Source organism: Aristolochia californica, unplaced genomic scaffold (assembly GCF_029961685.1).
Source record: "Aristolochia californica isolate CCGP_79_NKW_82.1479 unplaced genomic scaffold, dmAriCali1.0.hap1 SCAF_14, whole genome shotgun sequence".
NCBI lineage: Eukaryota > Viridiplantae > Streptophyta > Magnoliopsida > Piperales > Aristolochiaceae > Aristolochia > Aristolochia californica.
Genome location: NW_027181815.1, coordinates 501586 through 518983, shown reverse-complemented (window position 1 = coordinate 518983; position 17398 = coordinate 501586). Strand labels below are relative to the sequence as shown.

The window sequence follows — 17398 nt, the reverse complement described above, 5'->3', positions numbered from 1 at the left end:
GAGAAGATGAGATCTGAACCACTGGAGCCACATGTTGTTGGCCAACTCCCTTCCTCCAATGGAGTCGAATCGTCAATTCATCAGAGCTTCACTGCTCTCAAAGCAAAACATACCAACATCGGACAATCAGGTACGTTCCCTCGAATTAAATTAAGAAGCCAAACAATCTGGGATGGTATAATATCCAACTCATACACCCGTGGAAATCCTGTCTTCTGCGATCTCTGCATTTCTCCACCAACACTTTTTGGGTTCTTCCTTTTTAAGTTTTTTTTAAGTGGGCATCGTCTTTGATGCTTCCTGATCTCTCGGAGCCTCTTCTTGCCTTCGCTTTCTTTCGTCACTGATCTCTGTTCCTCTGTTCTATAGCTTCCTGTACTGTTGTGAGACGTGTCATCGAGCTCTTCTGCCAACTTTGCTTTCAACTGTTGAACGTAGAGACGGCAGTTTTTTTTTACTTCACTGCTGGTAAAAACCTTTGTGGGACAAGCTGGAAACGTGTTACATAAAAAAGATTGCAAATCTCCATCTGGGTTTCGTGGTTTTGTTGAATCATCTCGAGTTGAGCATACGAGAAGGTGAAGTTTCGTCAGGTTTCCTTCTTCAAGGAGGACAAGAACCAAGAAAGTCACGTCTGGGTGCTCTAAGTTGTTCAGCGTAGACTATATTCGAATCCGCGTCGGAAGGTCTAAGTACGCAGAAACTCTAGAATCCGGAATTTTCAAATCTGGGTCTTGTTGTTGTTTGAACGTCGTTCTCGTTTTAGATGTAGGATGGGGCATTGAGCTCGGTGGAACTATTTGTCCTCTGGTTCGCAGAAAACAATATCCGACGCTTCTAAAAGAAGATGCAATATTTGATCTGTGCATCAGAACGGGTTAAGTCGATCCAGTCGGGAAGTTCCCTTATCGTGGTGAGCTTCAGGTCTTGGAAAGACGTGGATTCCGTTGAAACAAACGGAAGTGGAATACCCACCAGCTAGAAAGACTAATTCCCTTGTCCCTGAATTCCTAGTGGTGAAGATGCTGCCTAGGGTTCCTTCAGCAGAGGTAGCAAAAGACGGAGCCACCAGATCACACTTCAGGGCTTTCCCTTTCTCCCTTCTCAAAATTTTGCTTCTGTTTCTCGCTTTAGGTCTCGGCTTTTCCTTACTTAGCTTGTACTTGACTAGATATTTTGGAGTTCAAAATGTAGTTACCACCTCTCGTCCCAGTTACCGGCCTTGCTTTGAAGAACCAAACAATTTCAATAGGTGGATTAAGCCCCCTTCTAATTCGATGCACTCAATGAATGATGAAGAGCTATTTTGGAGGGCATCCTTTGTACCTCGAGTGAAGAAGTATCCTTTCAGGAGGGTTCCGAAGGTTGCTTTTATGTTCTTGGCTAAGGGACCACTGCCACTATATCCTCTGTGGGAGGAGTTTCTGAGGGGTCATGAAAGGCTTTACTCGATCTATGTTCATTCATTACCATCTTACCATGCCAACTTTCCACCAAGTTCGGTCTTTTACCAGAGGCAAATCCCCAGTCAGGTAAGATTATCTTATTCATGCTAATGGTTGCTATTAAGTAGTTGCTTATGAAAAACGAGCTGAAGATCATTCCGCATGCTTCTTTTTTTATGTTTAGATGTTATCAGAATATCTTGTTCTCAACAAATTTCTTCTTCATTGAATCTCTTTATTGTGATGGTCAAGTGGGTTATTTCTATTTTTATTTTCAAAATTTTAGTTTGTTGACTGATTAATTGACTCTTTAAATATTGACATTCTTATTGATGATGGGAGAAGGTTCTTTTTACAGTATATGATGAAAAAGAAAATGGTTATCTTTACAAATGAGAATGAAGATTCAAGCCATATTACATGGTTGGATTGAATTATGAAATGTTATACTGATGGAACTGTTGGGTTGGTAAAATGAGCAAATTTTGCAGATCGGAAAGTGGGTGAAAACTCTAGATTTATAGAGTATCAGATTGGCAGGATCGAACTAAAAAATAAATTGAAGAAACTACTAAAGTTGATAGAGTTAAATCTATATTCAATAATTTATTACTGATTTCAGCATTAGTTACAATCTGAAACTCAATACGTACTACTGATGACATTGTTGATCGTTCTACACAGTATTGGTCTGCATTGCCATCAAGAGAGAAACTGAATTAAGTGGCATGAAATACTTCAACTATGAACTTGAACCATTTAATTTCTACACTTCTAGCGATTGAAAAGGTCAAGAATGCAACTTCCCTAATGATTTGTCCTCATTATTATCATAAGAACACTTGTGCTGCAGGAGTCCATATATGGACTCTATGGAAAAAGCTTAGACAGTTCTACCACCTGGAATAGTTTGCCTTCTCGAGTTGACCAAGAGAAACTCTGTTTTTGTTTAAATTTTTTATTACTACTCATTCGATCCCCTTATTTGCATTGATAGGATAAAATGTACTCTCTATTAAAAAACTTTGGTTGAATTACTAATGCTCCAATGTGGCGAAATCCTGTGCCTTGAATCATTTGTTTTTTGAATGTGAATGTTCTTTCCTCTTAAAAACTCGTGTTCTGAAGGTTCACATTTTCTAAGTGTTTTATCACCTTGGTAGAATTACTAGGCTCCAATGTCGTGAAATCCTCTCCCTGGGGTCCTTTTCTTTTAAATGTGAATCGTCATAGTTTTCTCTCTTAACAGCTCATGTTCTCCAAGTTCACATTTTTAAAGTGTTTTATCGTCAGTCCCTGTTCCGTTGTTTTCACCTATGAAGACAACCATCAAGAGTTGTGGAATCACTTTACGTGGTGGAAACCAATGCTTCTGCCCTAAGATTAGCTAATCTATCTAGCCATAACAATGACGTTTGAGTTCAAGTATCACTGGGATTATGGGGTGTACTGTGCCAGTGCAATCAAGCATTCAAAAAACAAACTATGCAAGTGATATTTTTTGTGTTGAAAAAACCACTGCCCACAGGGTAAACCTGAGCTTGATTCTTGTTTTTGTAACCATTTTATCTACCTTGTATTATTAGTCAGACATTTCCGATATAAAACTTTGATCTCAGAATGATGGTTCTAAAAGCATGGTCTACCTATTACTGGATAGCCTTAAATTCTTATGATTTTTCCTTTTCTGGGTTGACCTTTTAAGTCTCAATATACGGTTTCCACATGTTATGTTCATCCAGTCTTTATGATGGATACTCCCAATGATTGTCACATGTGGGTGTCATCATGGCACTTGATCTAACACTTTACTAAGACAGAGACAACCCAATTGAGCCTAACCTGTTTGGATGGATCCAAACGTTCACATTTGAATGCATGACTCTCAGCATCCTGTAAAACCTACTTTGTGGTTAAGACTGATAATCCATTGAAATATAATTAATTTATACAAACACTGTTGAACAATGTTATTAAAATCGACCCAGTTGCTGACCTGGTGAGGTGATGTGGTCCTGGTTCAACTGGCCAGTCAATTCCAGGTTCTGTAATGTAGTTTTAACTGATTAGAACTACTATTGCGAACAACTCCTTGAATTGTGAACAGCTGTCTTGAATATTCACCAAATTCCATTCTGCTGCTGTTCCACTTGATGTGTAAGGTTTGACATGCCATTTTTTATTAGAGAGTATTTTATTTGTTTCAAGTTTGTGAACTTGGTCTTGGATACTTTCTCATTTACCTTGTATTGATTTCTTTTTGAGAAAAAACTTACCTTGTATTGATCTGAAATGCCTTTATGAATATGTCCAAAAAATTTCATAAATGAACCTGGCAGATTGATGTATTAGTTTGTAATATATCACTTAAAAATAGGAGAAGAAGGATAGTTTCAAATAAAAGAATCGAGACTGTTGATTTAATCAAATTTCTTTTATAATCTCAACACTTTATTGTCTAATGAAGCTGTAAATAAATGATGTGTGGGCTTTGATCACTTTAAAGGCTGCTTTTGGTAATCCATTTCGATTTATGTTGTGTGAATCCGCTACTCAAGAAAGAAATGATGCAAGTACTGCAAACTGATTCAATTTAAAATTTTCAAGATTTTCTTGCATTTGAAATGTGGATCATCCATTTGTAACTATATGCAAAGATATTAGCTGTTCAGATTTCTTGAAACCATTATTTTAATAGTTCTAATGGTATTTTCAGAATCTTGCATGTTGTAGTGTTAGAGATGGTTTAGTGAATATGTATCTTACCATGAGAAGCAATTAAGATTTAAAAAAAAAGAATATTTATGTATGAAAAGTTCATCATGAAAGCATAAAATGCTTCACTAATTAGTATTATGAGTGCCAATGTCAACACACACTGTGTTACTATTTGGGACGTTCTATTTCAGATTTAGCTCTTCGATTCATGACTATAAACTTTTATGTATCAATTTGGCCTTGGTTGGTTTCCCATACTTGTTAATCTGTACCTTTATCTAGGTTAGTGCTGATTCTTTTAGTTTCTGATAAAGTTGATTTAAACTAAAAGAGCATTCTTTTAATGTTTATTCTATATTCATGCTTCACTATCAAAGATAGTGCATGTGGTTTGTAGGTAAGCATTGTCAAAACATGCCATCATGACAAGGACATAGTAAAACCTGGCTACAGCCATTTATTCTATGACAGTTATTTAGAGGTTGCACCTTGGTGAATACTTCATCTCCAATGCAAGCTGCCAATTGCAGATGTGAGTTGTTGCATTTATACTGAAAACACTCCTAAAAGGTTCTAAGTTAGGAAGTAAGTTAGGAAGATTTTGTGGAGTATGCATCTTGAAATTGGGAAATTCTTCTGGTGCTATTTCTTAGCATCCAAAGAAACAGTTTTATATTTGTAAATAGGAAAGGAAAGAACATCAATGTGTCTATGTAAAATTTAATGAGCAATCAAGATTGGTTCCAAAACAACAACATCTATCCTTTGGAAATTCCTGCAATCTTCTCACTGAGTTTAATCTTTTTGGGATCAAGATTTCCTAAGGTGACTTGCTAGGAAAGGATTTGTCGGTGGATAAAAGGTCCACCATTTTATAGTTTTACATGTGCTCCGCGCCTTGTACTAGTTGTCTAAGAAGGAGAGTTATTGTTGGTGGGAGAATAGTCCTACACTGCTTTGGGCATGAAATGTTCCTTTGCTTTTGTGTTAGGAAGAGATCTTCTAACTTTTTTTTAGGCATTTTAGGAGGAAATCGCCCAACTTCATTACTTGTTTTCTCCAACATTTTTTATCTATTTTTAGTTTTTTACTGGTATCAAGGGAAGATCATAAGGAGGAATATAACACTTTATGATAGGATATAGGATGATAGCAATTCATTAACAGTTCCTTTGATTATATCTCATTAATGTACGGAACATGGCCTCTCTAAAAAAAAAAATGAAGAACGAGTAAGGCGGACATGTCCTGGAACAATGGGTAAAAGTGTTTGAGGTAGGAGCTACCATGATTTTAAAACATCCTATAAAACTGGTAGTGTCTAGAATTTCAAACAGTGGTATGAAAATGGTTAGGGATTAGAATAAGGAGGTCGTTGCTTTGGATAGGAACACTAGGGTGTGCATCAAATTGGAATTCCAATTAAGATGCGAATTGAAAGGAGATAGTTTCAGCAGATGACATCGCTTTTGGAACTTAAGAATTCTCTTCAATCCAGGCAGTGTTCTAAATTAGTTATGATACTGGCACTGGTAATTTGTGGGGTTAGTCATTTTATCTTATGATAATCACTTCCAGATTGGTCATGACACTGGCATTGATAATTGTTGGGTTAGTTAGTTTACATTTTGATATTCGCTGGACTATTTTTTGTTGCTTGTTTGAAAAAAAGTGTCTCAAGTGTTGAAATTGTTCTTTTATCATTACTTCATCTTATATATTGAATAAATTCATATGCTCTATAGGTATCAGAGTGGGGCCGGATGAGCATGTGTGATGCGGAACGACGACTTCTTGCAAATGCATTATTAGACCTCTCCAACGAGTGGTTTGTACTCCTGTCAGAGTCATGCATTCCTCTCTTTAACTTCAGCATAATATACAAATATTTGACAAAATCCCAGCATAGTTTTGTCGGCTCGTTCGATGACCCTGGGCCTCATGGGAGGGGCCGTTATAATAGAAACATGTTACCTGAGGTAAACATCACAGATTGGCGAAAAGGGTCCCAGTGGTTTGCTGTCACTCGGACACTTGCAGTGAATATAGTCGAAGACACGACTTTCTACCCCAAGTTCAAAGAGTTCTGCCGACCCCCTTGCTATGTGGATGAGCATTACTTCCCAACAATGCTATCCATACGAGCTCCACAGCTCTTGGCTAACAGAAGCTTTACTTGGGTGGACTGGTCAAGAGGTGGACCACACCCAGCAACCTTCGGGAGTGCAGATATTACAGAAGAATTTCTAAAGAAAGTGATTGGAGATCGGAGCTGTATCTACAATAATCAGCCCTCTTCTGTTTGTTTTCTTTTTGCTCGAAAGTTTGCTCCTAGTGCACTGGAGCCTCTATTGAATCTTGCACCCAGCTACTTGGGCTTCGGTCAGAAACAGCAGAAACAGTCCTGAGAGAAAGTTTCTCTGTTCATTACTTCATCTCCTTTCTGTGATGCTTACATAATATTTTCATGTAGGCTCTGAGATAAGTTTGGTGCTAAAAGCCCTGAGGTCTATAGGGATTTTTCATACACGGTTAGTTGTACAGCAAATTAATTCTCGTATCTTATTCTATATAGTGTTATTGATATGCGGCTCGAGTTTTGGGCGATCTTTGCTCTTTATTTCACTCTGATTATTTATTGAGGATAGGCTGTGATTTGTAATATGTGTGATTTGCAGGTTGATGGGTCTGTCTTCTCTTATGTATGATTTGCAGGTTGATGGGTTTTGCTTTGCCTTCAATGGGGGAGAGTTGTTACTTTTGTGCCTGCTTTGTTTGAACACAAGCATGCCAACTCGAAACTTTAAACCCTAAATCTTAAACCCACCGGTTTTATTTAGACTGAAGTATTATTTTTAAATATATGTATTTTAATTTAAAATATTAAAAAAATCTTTGTAAAAACTACAAAATTATTATTTCAGAATCCACCGAAAGTATATAATTCACAAGATAGACGGCATCGCCTTTCATTTTTTTGAAAAAATTACTTAAGTGGGTGGGCCGGAAGATCCCATTGTTGTTCACGTGGGCCAGCGTAATGACGCAATTGCCCGTTTTGAAATCCATGAGCGGTTTCGGTTTGAAAATCGGTATCCCAGTGTCGTCACCGTAGGCTTTTTAGTAATTCCATCTCACTAGCGGGAAAAGTTCCTCCGTACTTTGGGCCCACAGATACGCAGCATTCTGATTGGCAGTCGCCTCGGTCGCGTCCACCAGAGGAGTTAACAGTTGGGTTGACAAGAAACCCTAGTTAAGTTATCCCAGTAAAGTCGGTAGTAGAAGATAATTATTGATCCCTCTAAAATTATAAAATTGGGATAGAGGAGCCGCAACGGCGTCACGTTCGCCGGACGTTTGACGTCAAATGCCAGATCCGTATCGGAACGCCGTAACTTATCCCCCGTTCGTTAGGTCTCCGTCGATTAGTGGGGCAACGGGCAGATGTGAACGGGGAGAGAAACGGAGGATGGGAGAGGGTATAAAGTCCGGTTTTGAAAGGGAGAGAGGGCATTTCCTTGCGTCCCTGTTTTTCTCTTCTTCGTCTCTGTCTCTGTCTTTCTCCCTCTCTCCCTTCGTATTTATCAGAAATTTGTGTCGAGTGACTTAGAATTAAGTGAATGGAGCAGAAATTCAAAAACTGGAATGTATGAGTGTTTCTGTTCTTGAAGAAGCAGCCTTGCCTTTTGAGAAGAAGCTCGATTATCTTTTTTTTTTCTTGTTTTTTGCGGTTTTGCTGGAGAATAGCTGATAAATTATCGGAGTTGGCTGTTTCTGTTGAGATTCGTTGATTAATTGCTGAGAGCAGGAGAGAATTGTGAGCTTACGGTTGGTAATTGTTAACTGTCTGTCATCTTTGTTTCTTTCTGTTGATTTTTTATTAATTGATGCGTCGGTGTTGTTTTCTTGTAATCCTAGACTCGTAGTGGACATTTTCAGGGAAATAGCGAGTCGATGTTTGGTCGTGAAGAGAAATTTCTTTCTGCAATAAATGATCTCGATGCGTGTGTTTCGAATGCCTCAACTTGGTTGGAGTTCTGAGATATCTTCTTAATTCTTTTGTAACAGAAGCAGGGAGCTGAAGCGATCCGTGGACTCTGTAGTTTTATGAGGCATACGAGAGAAAATGGCGAATTTTCAGCATTCGAGGTTTGAAGTTTTCTTGCTGAGTATTAGATTTTTACATTTCAGGTTGAGAGCTGATTTTCTTTCTTCGAATCCTCTCTTTCTGCAGTTTCCGGAGATCGACGTAAGCGCTTTTACTTCTGGTTCCTCTGCAACCTTCTCTTTTGAAGGCGAACACTTCACAAATCTCAGATTCATTTTCGGAGACCTGTAGCAAGCTGTCAAATTTAGGTATAAAAAGGATAATAGTTTCGATTTCATGGAGATCGCAGGTTTCATTGTACCTCATTGTAGCTTGTCCCCGCGGTTGAGACATCCTCTCCGCTCCTCAGCTTTGGTTGAATATAGCGAGATTCCAACAAGACTACGAGCCGATTATCTGGCAGAAATTTTATCTTCAGATTTTAGCAGGCTCTCTCAATTTTGACTAGTAGAAAAAATGTCTTTTTTCCTCTCTGTTCCTCTCTCACTTTAAAATTCTAAATCATCTCAACGGTCTTAGTTTTTGGCTCTTTCAATCATCTTCCTTTTATATTCAGGTTTCTTGCTTCAATCTCTTTTCTCCATGTAACCATTGATTTTTCCATTTTTTCAAGTTCGACTTGCTCTAATGTTGAAGTCTATTTTCCTTTATTAATGGCGAGAAACTAAAACCGTCAGTTTTGACTGTCTTCTTCCTTGTATCGTCATCCAATTGCTTCTTTGAAAGATAAGTTCGACCTTCTTTTACTTTGTTGACGAAAAAAAGGGATAGAAGATGAGTTCCAACTTCTTTCCGCTTCTTCAATTTCTGATTTGCAAACTTTCATCAATATGGTTGGGATTCTTGTTTTTTCTCTTCTGTTATTTGATAACATTAATTATCCCTTTTATTTTTTGGTTTAATTCTCTTAGCAAATAAAACGTCTGCGTCCAATTTAGCGACTGGTTAAATTCTTTGATCTTGTTTAAACTAAGATGCTGTCTTGATTTATCTGAAATGCGATGTTCCAGAGAGTCTCCTTTCGGCAGAAAGGAATAACCTAACTCAGGTATATGGAAATAACTAACCATGGTTAACGAACGGTTGGCCAGGTGTTGGATTTTGATATATTCTAAAAGTGGAGGAAGATGGAAAGGGTGGTGAGGAATCAGCAACAGCGAGGTGGGGAAGGATGTCGAGGAGGTGCTCAGGCTGAACCGGACTTCTTCTTACAGTGGGGAAATCGGAAGCGGCTGAGGTGCGTGAAAGTTCAGGTGAAGGACGACAGCAAGGAGAAAACCACGGTTCGAGTCGACCGTCGCGTCGTCAGAGCGGACAAGGACTCCAACCTCTTGCGGCGCCCTTCACCTCATCGCGTTCTTAGGTAATCATAACTTAACTTATTCGTTTATGTTTTTTTTTTTTTTTTTTGGTTTAGAATGTTATCGTTTGCCTGGAATTTAGATTAATGTCATAAGATCATCAAATACATAATTCATTTGATAAAAAAAATAATGAAAATTTTTAGAAAACTACAGATCTTCGTGCCTCGTAATTTTAGAATTTATAGATTCTTCCTTCCGGTGTGGAAAGCGTGGATAGTAGTACAAATAATTGCAATCATAAAAAATAGCTTTTCTTGAACGAGTTCCGATTAAGGCGGAGAAATTCAGACTTGATCCAGTGTAGTGCCATCAGATTCGGAGTCTCTCCGCGCGAACCTCACTGTTCTGGTTGGACTCCCGAGTCAGGTGTGGTTTAGCAACAGCTGGATTGTTTGTTGGAAAAAGATTAGGTTGGGTTTTCAAGCCCTGTTGTTCGTAACCACCCCAAGCACTCGAAATCCCGAACTTAGCCTTGGGGTTATCTTTTATTGATTATCAATTGTTATTCATTTCTTTCTATCCTCCTCCACTCATAATGCCGAAACCAGACGTGCAAAAAAAGCTCGGCTGGCCGAGTACTTTTGATTTTGTTTCCCCACCTTTTTCTCTAGCTCTTCAGCCAGTCTTTGACAACCAAAGCTTCGGAGCGGGTTTTTAAAATATTTTTCTCTCTTCTCAGGTTATCGATTAAAGACAATTTAAGTGGATGGGTCTTGTAACTACTGCAATTAGTCTTTCTATAATAAAGTAGGTTTAAACTTTTTCATAATGGTTGTTGTTGCTTTTAATCATTATCTGTTCCTTCTACGATGGAACAGCAACCTGGCCCAGCCCCACATGGTGGGTGATTTAACTCATCGAGTTACCATCAAGGGGCGCTGTGGTTATTCCATCAAAAGTTTCCGATTGTTCGACTGTTTTCTTCAACGTGCTAGTTGAGCTTACGCTTCGGATGGATTGGACCAAGGCAGCATGGATGGCCCGGCAAGAGAAGCACGTCATGATGGAGAAACGTGGTCTGCATTTAGTGCCACCCGTAAATCTCAGTTGGCGACGAGTTTATGATGCACTCCGGACGGATCACATTGGCCCCTTCACCTGCAATCCGCCCGCTTCTTTCAGTTGTGATTTTTTTAATATGCTCTTTTCCGGTCCCTCGTTGACGTAATCGTCGTCCGTCGATTTATTCTCCTACTCGATCGCTGAAGCTCCTTCCTTGCCGCAGCCGTCAGCATTTTTTACCTTTGAAGCTGGTGGGCACGGTTCTCAGGAGGGTGTTTGTGTCATTCAATCGATTCCGTAATTTTTTTCTTTTTCCCAAGATTAGTTTGATCGAGTGGCAAGTTAGGCTACAGACAAGATTCAAAGAAAAGGAAAAGTAATGTTTTATAGTGTTTTTTTTTTTTTTTTTTTTCTAACGCGTGAAGCTCTTTCCTTTTCTTCGACTCAATTGTTATACTTTTATTCTTTAAGGAATTCGGAGAGCTCCGCTGCGATGAAAGGGCCAAGCAACGGTGTACTAGGGGCTTCGCCTGAGAGGGTGGAGGTAAGAATGAACAATAGCAACAACGGCAACGCCGGAGGAAGTGGATCGTCGGAGACAGCACATGATAAGAAAGGTACGGGGTCGTCCTCGGGTAGCGAAGCAACAGTATGGCCCAAGTTCACGATGGCGCTCACGAACAAGGAGAAGGAGGAGGATTTTTGGGCTATCAAAGGCTCCAAGCTCCCCCAGAGACCGAAGAAAAGATCGAAATTCATCCAGAGAACCCTCAACGTTAGCCTCCTTGCCCTTTCTTTTCTGTTCCGTGTTATTTTTGGTTTTTCTCTTATAATTTTATTCTTCTTAAATGCTAGAAAATGCTGTCTGCGGTAATGAATTATTTAATGCGTACTTCTAAATAACAAGGAAAACATAGACATGGTTGTTGATCTGCGATGCTCCGGCCTCTCGTTCAAAATAATCTCATGCATAATAACTTTGCCTGATCTAGGTGTTGAACAAGTCTAATCCGAAGGTATTTCGGCCACCATTAGAATGAGTTGTCATCGGAGAATCACAGATGTACATTCTGAACTTGAAAAACAGTTCCTTAATCCCTTCTATTTCAGGTTTTTTGTCAGTGAAAGCTTTTAGTCATAATAGAGAATCCCAACTCTCAACCAATTTTCTCTCTGTCATGCTTGATTGGACGATTTGGATGATTAATTTCAATGTGTACTAACATCTGGGAAGGATTGTTTTGGGTGCAGTTAGTCAGCCCTGGTACGTGGCTCTGCGACTTGACCCTAGAACGATACGAGGTTAGGGAGAAGAAGATTTCCAAGAAGGTAACACACTAATTATTCTAATAATCAAGGAATCTGCTGCCTCTACGTGTACTCCCAACTGCAGAGAGTTGAGATAGTTGTTGGTTCTTTGTCTCCTTAACGGAAATTTCACTGATCTCATTTTGGCAGAGACCGAGAGGGCTGAAGGCAATGGGAAACATGGAAAGCGACTCGGAGTAAATAGATAGGAAGGAGTGGTTCCGACGGCTGAGCAGAGAGATGAGGTTCCTCCTCTTCAAGAAGTGGAATGCTATTCTCCTCGCGGTTGGCGACTCTTCGTGTTAATATTAATTGTACAACTAAACGAACGATATTTCCTTCATTTTCACTGAAAATGCTGCTGCAACTCCTAATGCCAAGAAGGTCAAGGAAAGGAGCCCCGAGGCTCTCATTTGCTGCTGTAACTTTCTAATTTACATTGTTGAATACAAGTCGAGCCAATTCCTCGCCGTTTCAGAAAAAAAAAAAAAAGAGAGATTACAAAATTTTATCTACTAACAAAAATTAACCAATTATAGTTTGTACGTGTATTCTCGGTTTATAGATGAAAGGGTCACACTCTTCCCATATTATAGGGTACGCCTGATTTTGTTCCGTTTATAGAATGGGAAATGGCAAACAGATAAAATTACACAATTAGTTCATTGAATAATTTTTAGGGAAATTGAGGCTTTTACAAAAATTTTAAAGCTTAATTAGATAAATAACAAAGGTTTGAACTTATGTAGAAAAATACTGGAGTTAAACCAACCAATTGTAAATGTGTACAGTCAAAAGGTGACACATAAACTTTGACCAATTACACGTTGTTACGTCATCAACACTCAATGAGTCGATTGACATGTCGATTGCCACATCAACACCCAAGTAAGATGCCACATCATTAAATGACAAAAAATAATTTTATATTTAAAAAAATCAAATTTAAGAAAACACATTTTATTACCTTATATTTAAAATAATAAATTATAAAAAATTAAATTAATTAAAAAATAAACTCTTACCTATTTAAAACCATTTATTATAGATTAAGATATTTATTAATTAAAAAAATATGAAAATTCTATATTAGAGTTTAAAAATAAAATTTATCGGTACACTTTTTATTACTTTTTATTTTAAAATAATAAAAAATAACATAAGTATACTAATTAATTAAAAAATCTTACCCTTACCTATTTAAAATCTCTTATTATTGATTTAAAATATTTATAAATTGAACAAATTATAACAAAAATTTATTTTGCGTTTAAAAATAAAATTTACCGGTACACTTTTATCAACTTATTTATAAAATAATAAATTATTAAAAAATATATTAATTAATTTAAAATCTTATTCTAACTATTTAATACCTTTTATTTTCAATTTAAAATATTTATTAACTGAAAAAATATGAAAATTTTATTTTAGAGTTTAAAATTAATTGTATCGGTAAACTTTTTATTACCTTATATTTAAAATAATAAGTTATTAAAAATATTAATTAATTTAAAAATCTTAATCTTACCTATTTAACACCTTTTTATTATCAATTTAAAATATTTTTGAAAATTTTAGTTTAGAGTTTAAAAATCAAATTTACCAGTATATTTTTTTATCAAATTTATTGGTATACTTTTTATTACCTTATATTTAAAATAATTAAAAATAAAATAAGTATACTAATTAATTAAAAAATCTTACTCTTTCCTATTTAATACATTTTATTATTGATTTAAAGTATTTATTAATTTAAAAAATTATTCAAAAATCAAATTTATCAGTACACATTTTGTTACCTTATATATAAAATAATATAAGATAAAATTATTATATTAATTAATTAAAAATCTTACTCTTACCTATTTAATACTCTTTATTATTGATTTAAAATATTAATTAATTAAAAAAATATTTAAATTTTTTATTTTAGAGTTTAAAATCAAATTTATCGGTACACATTTTATTACCTTATATTTAAAAAAATAAACAAGGATGGATGTATAAGGACGTCATATATTAATAATTGACTTACATCAAAATGTCAAAGAATATAAAAATTTGTGTCAAATAAAGTATAGCAAAAAGGTAATTTTTTAAAACAAGATTAAATATTTTAAATTTTACTCCTTTGTATACAAAAAAAAAAAGAAATTTAAGGGAAATATTCTCTTCAAAATTTACATGCAGTAAAAGAGAGGGGTAGTTTGGTCAATCGAAGAGAAGGATATGTTGGGGATTTATTGAAATAAGGGAAGAGGGTTTGGGTACTCCAAACATTATCCATTTTAATAGCAGTCTCAGTAGGTCAAGAAGGAAAGGTGGGGCGGGCCGACACAAGAAACACCGACGTGAGCATTGAGTACTGTAGAAGGAGAAAATCCATCTTGCCTTCCCAACAAAACTTCTACTTCAATCTCTACCTCATCTTTCAGCGTTTCCTCTTGAGTCTCTTCATATGCTTTTGTTTCTACTGCAAAATGCAACAAAGAACCCATCAGAATAGTATAGTTGACCAGAGGAAGAAATTGAAGACTAAGACTAAGAGGAAGAAATCGGAGACTGAGACTGATACTAAGAAATCGAAGATTCTCCCCAAATACCCATTTTCTCTCAATCACCGTTGCCAAACAAGGAAGAAATTTGATTCATATAATCACTTTTTTTTTTGCCAGTATGGCAAAGGTACAAGGATTCATCTCCACTTCATATAATATTTGAATTGAACATTGGTTCAAATTCATTTAATTGGACAAATATTGATCATTATAGGTTGATTTAGAATCAAATTTAAAAAAATTCCACCATATTTCCACTAAATTCTATAGAAATATCATCATTCAGATAATCTACATATATTGAATAAACAAAAATTAAATAAATTGTACAAAAATTCGCAAACTGATCAACAGACACTCCCACTATGACATGATGAAAATAATACTATTATGTTATACTTGTTGCCAGTGTTGTTTTTGTGCTAATGCAGTAAAAAGAACGTCATGTTTCTTCATATAGATAGCTTCATATTTATCATGCTAATTATTCTTGACACAACCACTCAAATCAAGGCTTGGTATTTAACATGTTTCAAATACCATAAAATATCATAGAGCAGATTCTTGACCTTAGTTTGAAACCAGACATCCAAAAGAATATTGCTTGTCTTCACATCTCGGCGAACATAGTGGTTATGTATACACTCTAGTCCCTTTGCTGCATCAAGAGCAATTTGAACTCTAGTGGTCCATGAAATTGGAGAAGAACCTGGAACACCCCGAGCTAAACTGTGAGCAATTCACCACAGTGATCTTGAACAAAAAAACATGACATATATTTTGAAGCTATTGCCAAAAAGGAAATCATCGCGAATATATCTAAATAAAATACTAAGAAAACAAAATAGTAGCAAAGAAAGAATTTAAACTATAGACCATTAGTACCGGGGCTATGTAAATGACTACTCAATGCACCATTTTGTGCAAATTCATACACGAGAAACAGAGAATCCTCTCCAACAGAGAAGCAATGAAAGGGTAAAAAAATTACATGGGAGAAGATGTTCCACACTTAGATAGTGATGCAATAGGCAAGGGGTTCAAAAACCCCACTTCGCACCCTTGTATATTATACCTATATAGATAATAGTTTGTAATTAAAAAACAAATCATGTAAGCATAACAATTCATATCATAAGTATACAAACATAAATACTTACTCCTCTATGCGTGGTAATTCTTGGGAATATGATGTTTTACCAATAAAATTTTGATTCCTCATATATTCCCTTCCATGGGCTCTTTGTCTTAATATTTTTTTTTCTAAGCAAATCTCAACCATAAATCGATTACTTGAAGCCATCTCAAATAATTTAGTCAAATCATGATCATCTTCCACATTTAAGATAATAAAAACCCCGTAAAAAAATGGAACTTTGGCCTTTATAATCATTGGACGAGTATCACCATCCCACCCTGTGACTCTGTACATCATTACTAAAAATTCACTATACTTAGTCATAACTGCAATCCTTTTGATTCGTGATTGACCTTCATCATAACTATCAAAATATACAAACTTCTCCTTCAATTTTCCATTGTATCGACAGATGAACCCAACAATTGACACCATATTATCTACAAAATCTATATACATTAGTAAGAGTTTATTTATGCAAAAAATTATTTAAGTCCTAATTTTTATGACTAGTCCTAACAATGCAAAAACACACCTAAGTCTAAATTCACCGAACACTACGAACTGTACCTCGTTAGTGATGGGGGTTGGGTTTCATTGGCTAATGGACGCCCATACAGGCAACTCAGCCTAGTTTGAAACGGACTCAACCCATCCTCCATTACCTAACCTACTCTTAATCAGACGCTCTACTCATCCCTAGGGACACATGGAAACACAATAAAACATAGACAAAAAAAATATATCACGTGGTGGTTATTTATAATACCCAAATTTCCTTATCATATGGCAAAATCATTTTGTAACACTTCAAAATTATTCAACAATATTCTACAATATTCTACAATATTTAAAAATTAATCGAACTAATTCCATAGCAAATTACTAGTTCTAACAATGCAAAAAAATCCAAATTCACCGAACAGCCCTGGTCAAGCCCCATATAACTTCGCAGTCACTACGAATCGTACCTCATCAGTGATGGGGGTCAGGTTTCGTTGACTAATAGACGTGACTAATAGACGTTCGTGCATGCAACTCAGCCTAGTTTGAATTGGACTCAACCCACCCTCCATTACCCAACTTACTCTTAATCAGACTTTGTACCCATCCTAGTAACTAGGGCAAATACAAGAAAACATAAAAAAAATAAAAAAAACCATGTGGTAGATATTTATAACACCCATATCTCCTCACCACATGGCATGATCATTCCATGACACTTTAAATTTATTTAACAACAACTAGCAACTAAAAATCCTACAAGTCTTATCTCAATAGAGTACACTGCAACTTCATAAATAAAAAAATTAAACTAAAATTAAACTAGCAACTTCAGAAAATACAACATTCAATGGCATAGGAATCCATAAACTAAAATACAAAAAATTAATAAATACAAAGATCAATTCCATCAAGTTTTAATTAAACTTTACAATAATTTTAATTTTTCTGTGATTGATAGAAATTTCATTAACAGAAAATCAGAAATTAAACAGTAAATCACACAAAAAATCAATACAGTAATTAAATACCTAAATTAAAATCAATATGATAATTAAACACAATAATTAAATTCAATTAAAAAAACCTAAAATATCACCCTACTAAATCGGCTTCTAAAATTCAAATTCGGGTTTGGAGGGTGAGTAGGGCTTCGGTTTTGAGAGAAGGGGCGGCCAGAGGGTGAAATGATAGGGTATTAAGAGAGGGACGCTGAGAAGAAATTATATGGTTCGATTTTGAGAGAGGGG

The 17398-nt window shown here is 36.1% G+C and overlaps 2 protein-coding genes across 5 annotated transcripts; both read left to right on the top strand.

Annotated features, from left to right (window-relative positions):
* The first annotated feature begins 315 nt into the window (after window positions 1–315).
* On the top strand, window positions 316–6989 carry LOC137950389 (glycosyltransferase BC10-like). Of its 2 annotated transcripts, XR_011111940.1 has the most exons (3): window positions 316–1532; window positions 5909–6694; window positions 6842–6989. XR_011111940.1 is itself a non-coding variant. In XM_068796831.1 (2 exons), exons 1-2 carry the CDS (start codon window positions 1023–1025, stop codon window positions 6569–6571), a joined length of 1173 nt encoding a protein of 390 aa, XP_068652932.1. In that variant the 5' UTR covers window positions 316–1022; the 3' UTR covers window positions 6572–6812. The 2 variants fall into 2 exon arrangements, 1 of the variants encoding a protein (XP_068652932.1); XM_068796831.1 differs by lacking the exon at window positions 6842–6989 and having other exon boundaries at window positions 5909–6812.
* A 626-nt stretch (window positions 6990–7615) lies between these two features.
* LOC137950772 (uncharacterized) lies at window positions 7616–12504 on the top strand. 3 transcript variants are annotated; one of them, XM_068797390.1, is made up of 7 exons: window positions 7616–7991; window positions 8232–8312; window positions 8398–8519; window positions 9363–9634; window positions 11109–11412; window positions 11630–11700; window positions 11889–11966. In XM_068797390.1, exons 4-6 carry the CDS (start codon window positions 9399–9401, stop codon window positions 11675–11677), a joined length of 588 nt encoding a protein of 195 aa, XP_068653491.1. In that variant the 5' UTR covers window positions 7616–7991; window positions 8232–8312; window positions 8398–8519; window positions 9363–9398; the 3' UTR covers window positions 11678–11700; window positions 11889–11966. The 3 variants fall into 3 exon arrangements, with proteins under 3 accessions (XP_068653491.1, XP_068653489.1, XP_068653490.1); XM_068797388.1 differs by lacking the exon at window positions 11630–11700 and adding an exon at window positions 12096–12504 and having other exon boundaries at window positions 7622–7991; XM_068797389.1 differs by lacking the exon at window positions 11630–11700 and adding an exon at window positions 12096–12504 and having other exon boundaries at window positions 7622–7995.
* The last annotated feature ends 4894 nt before the right edge of the window (window positions 12505–17398 follow it).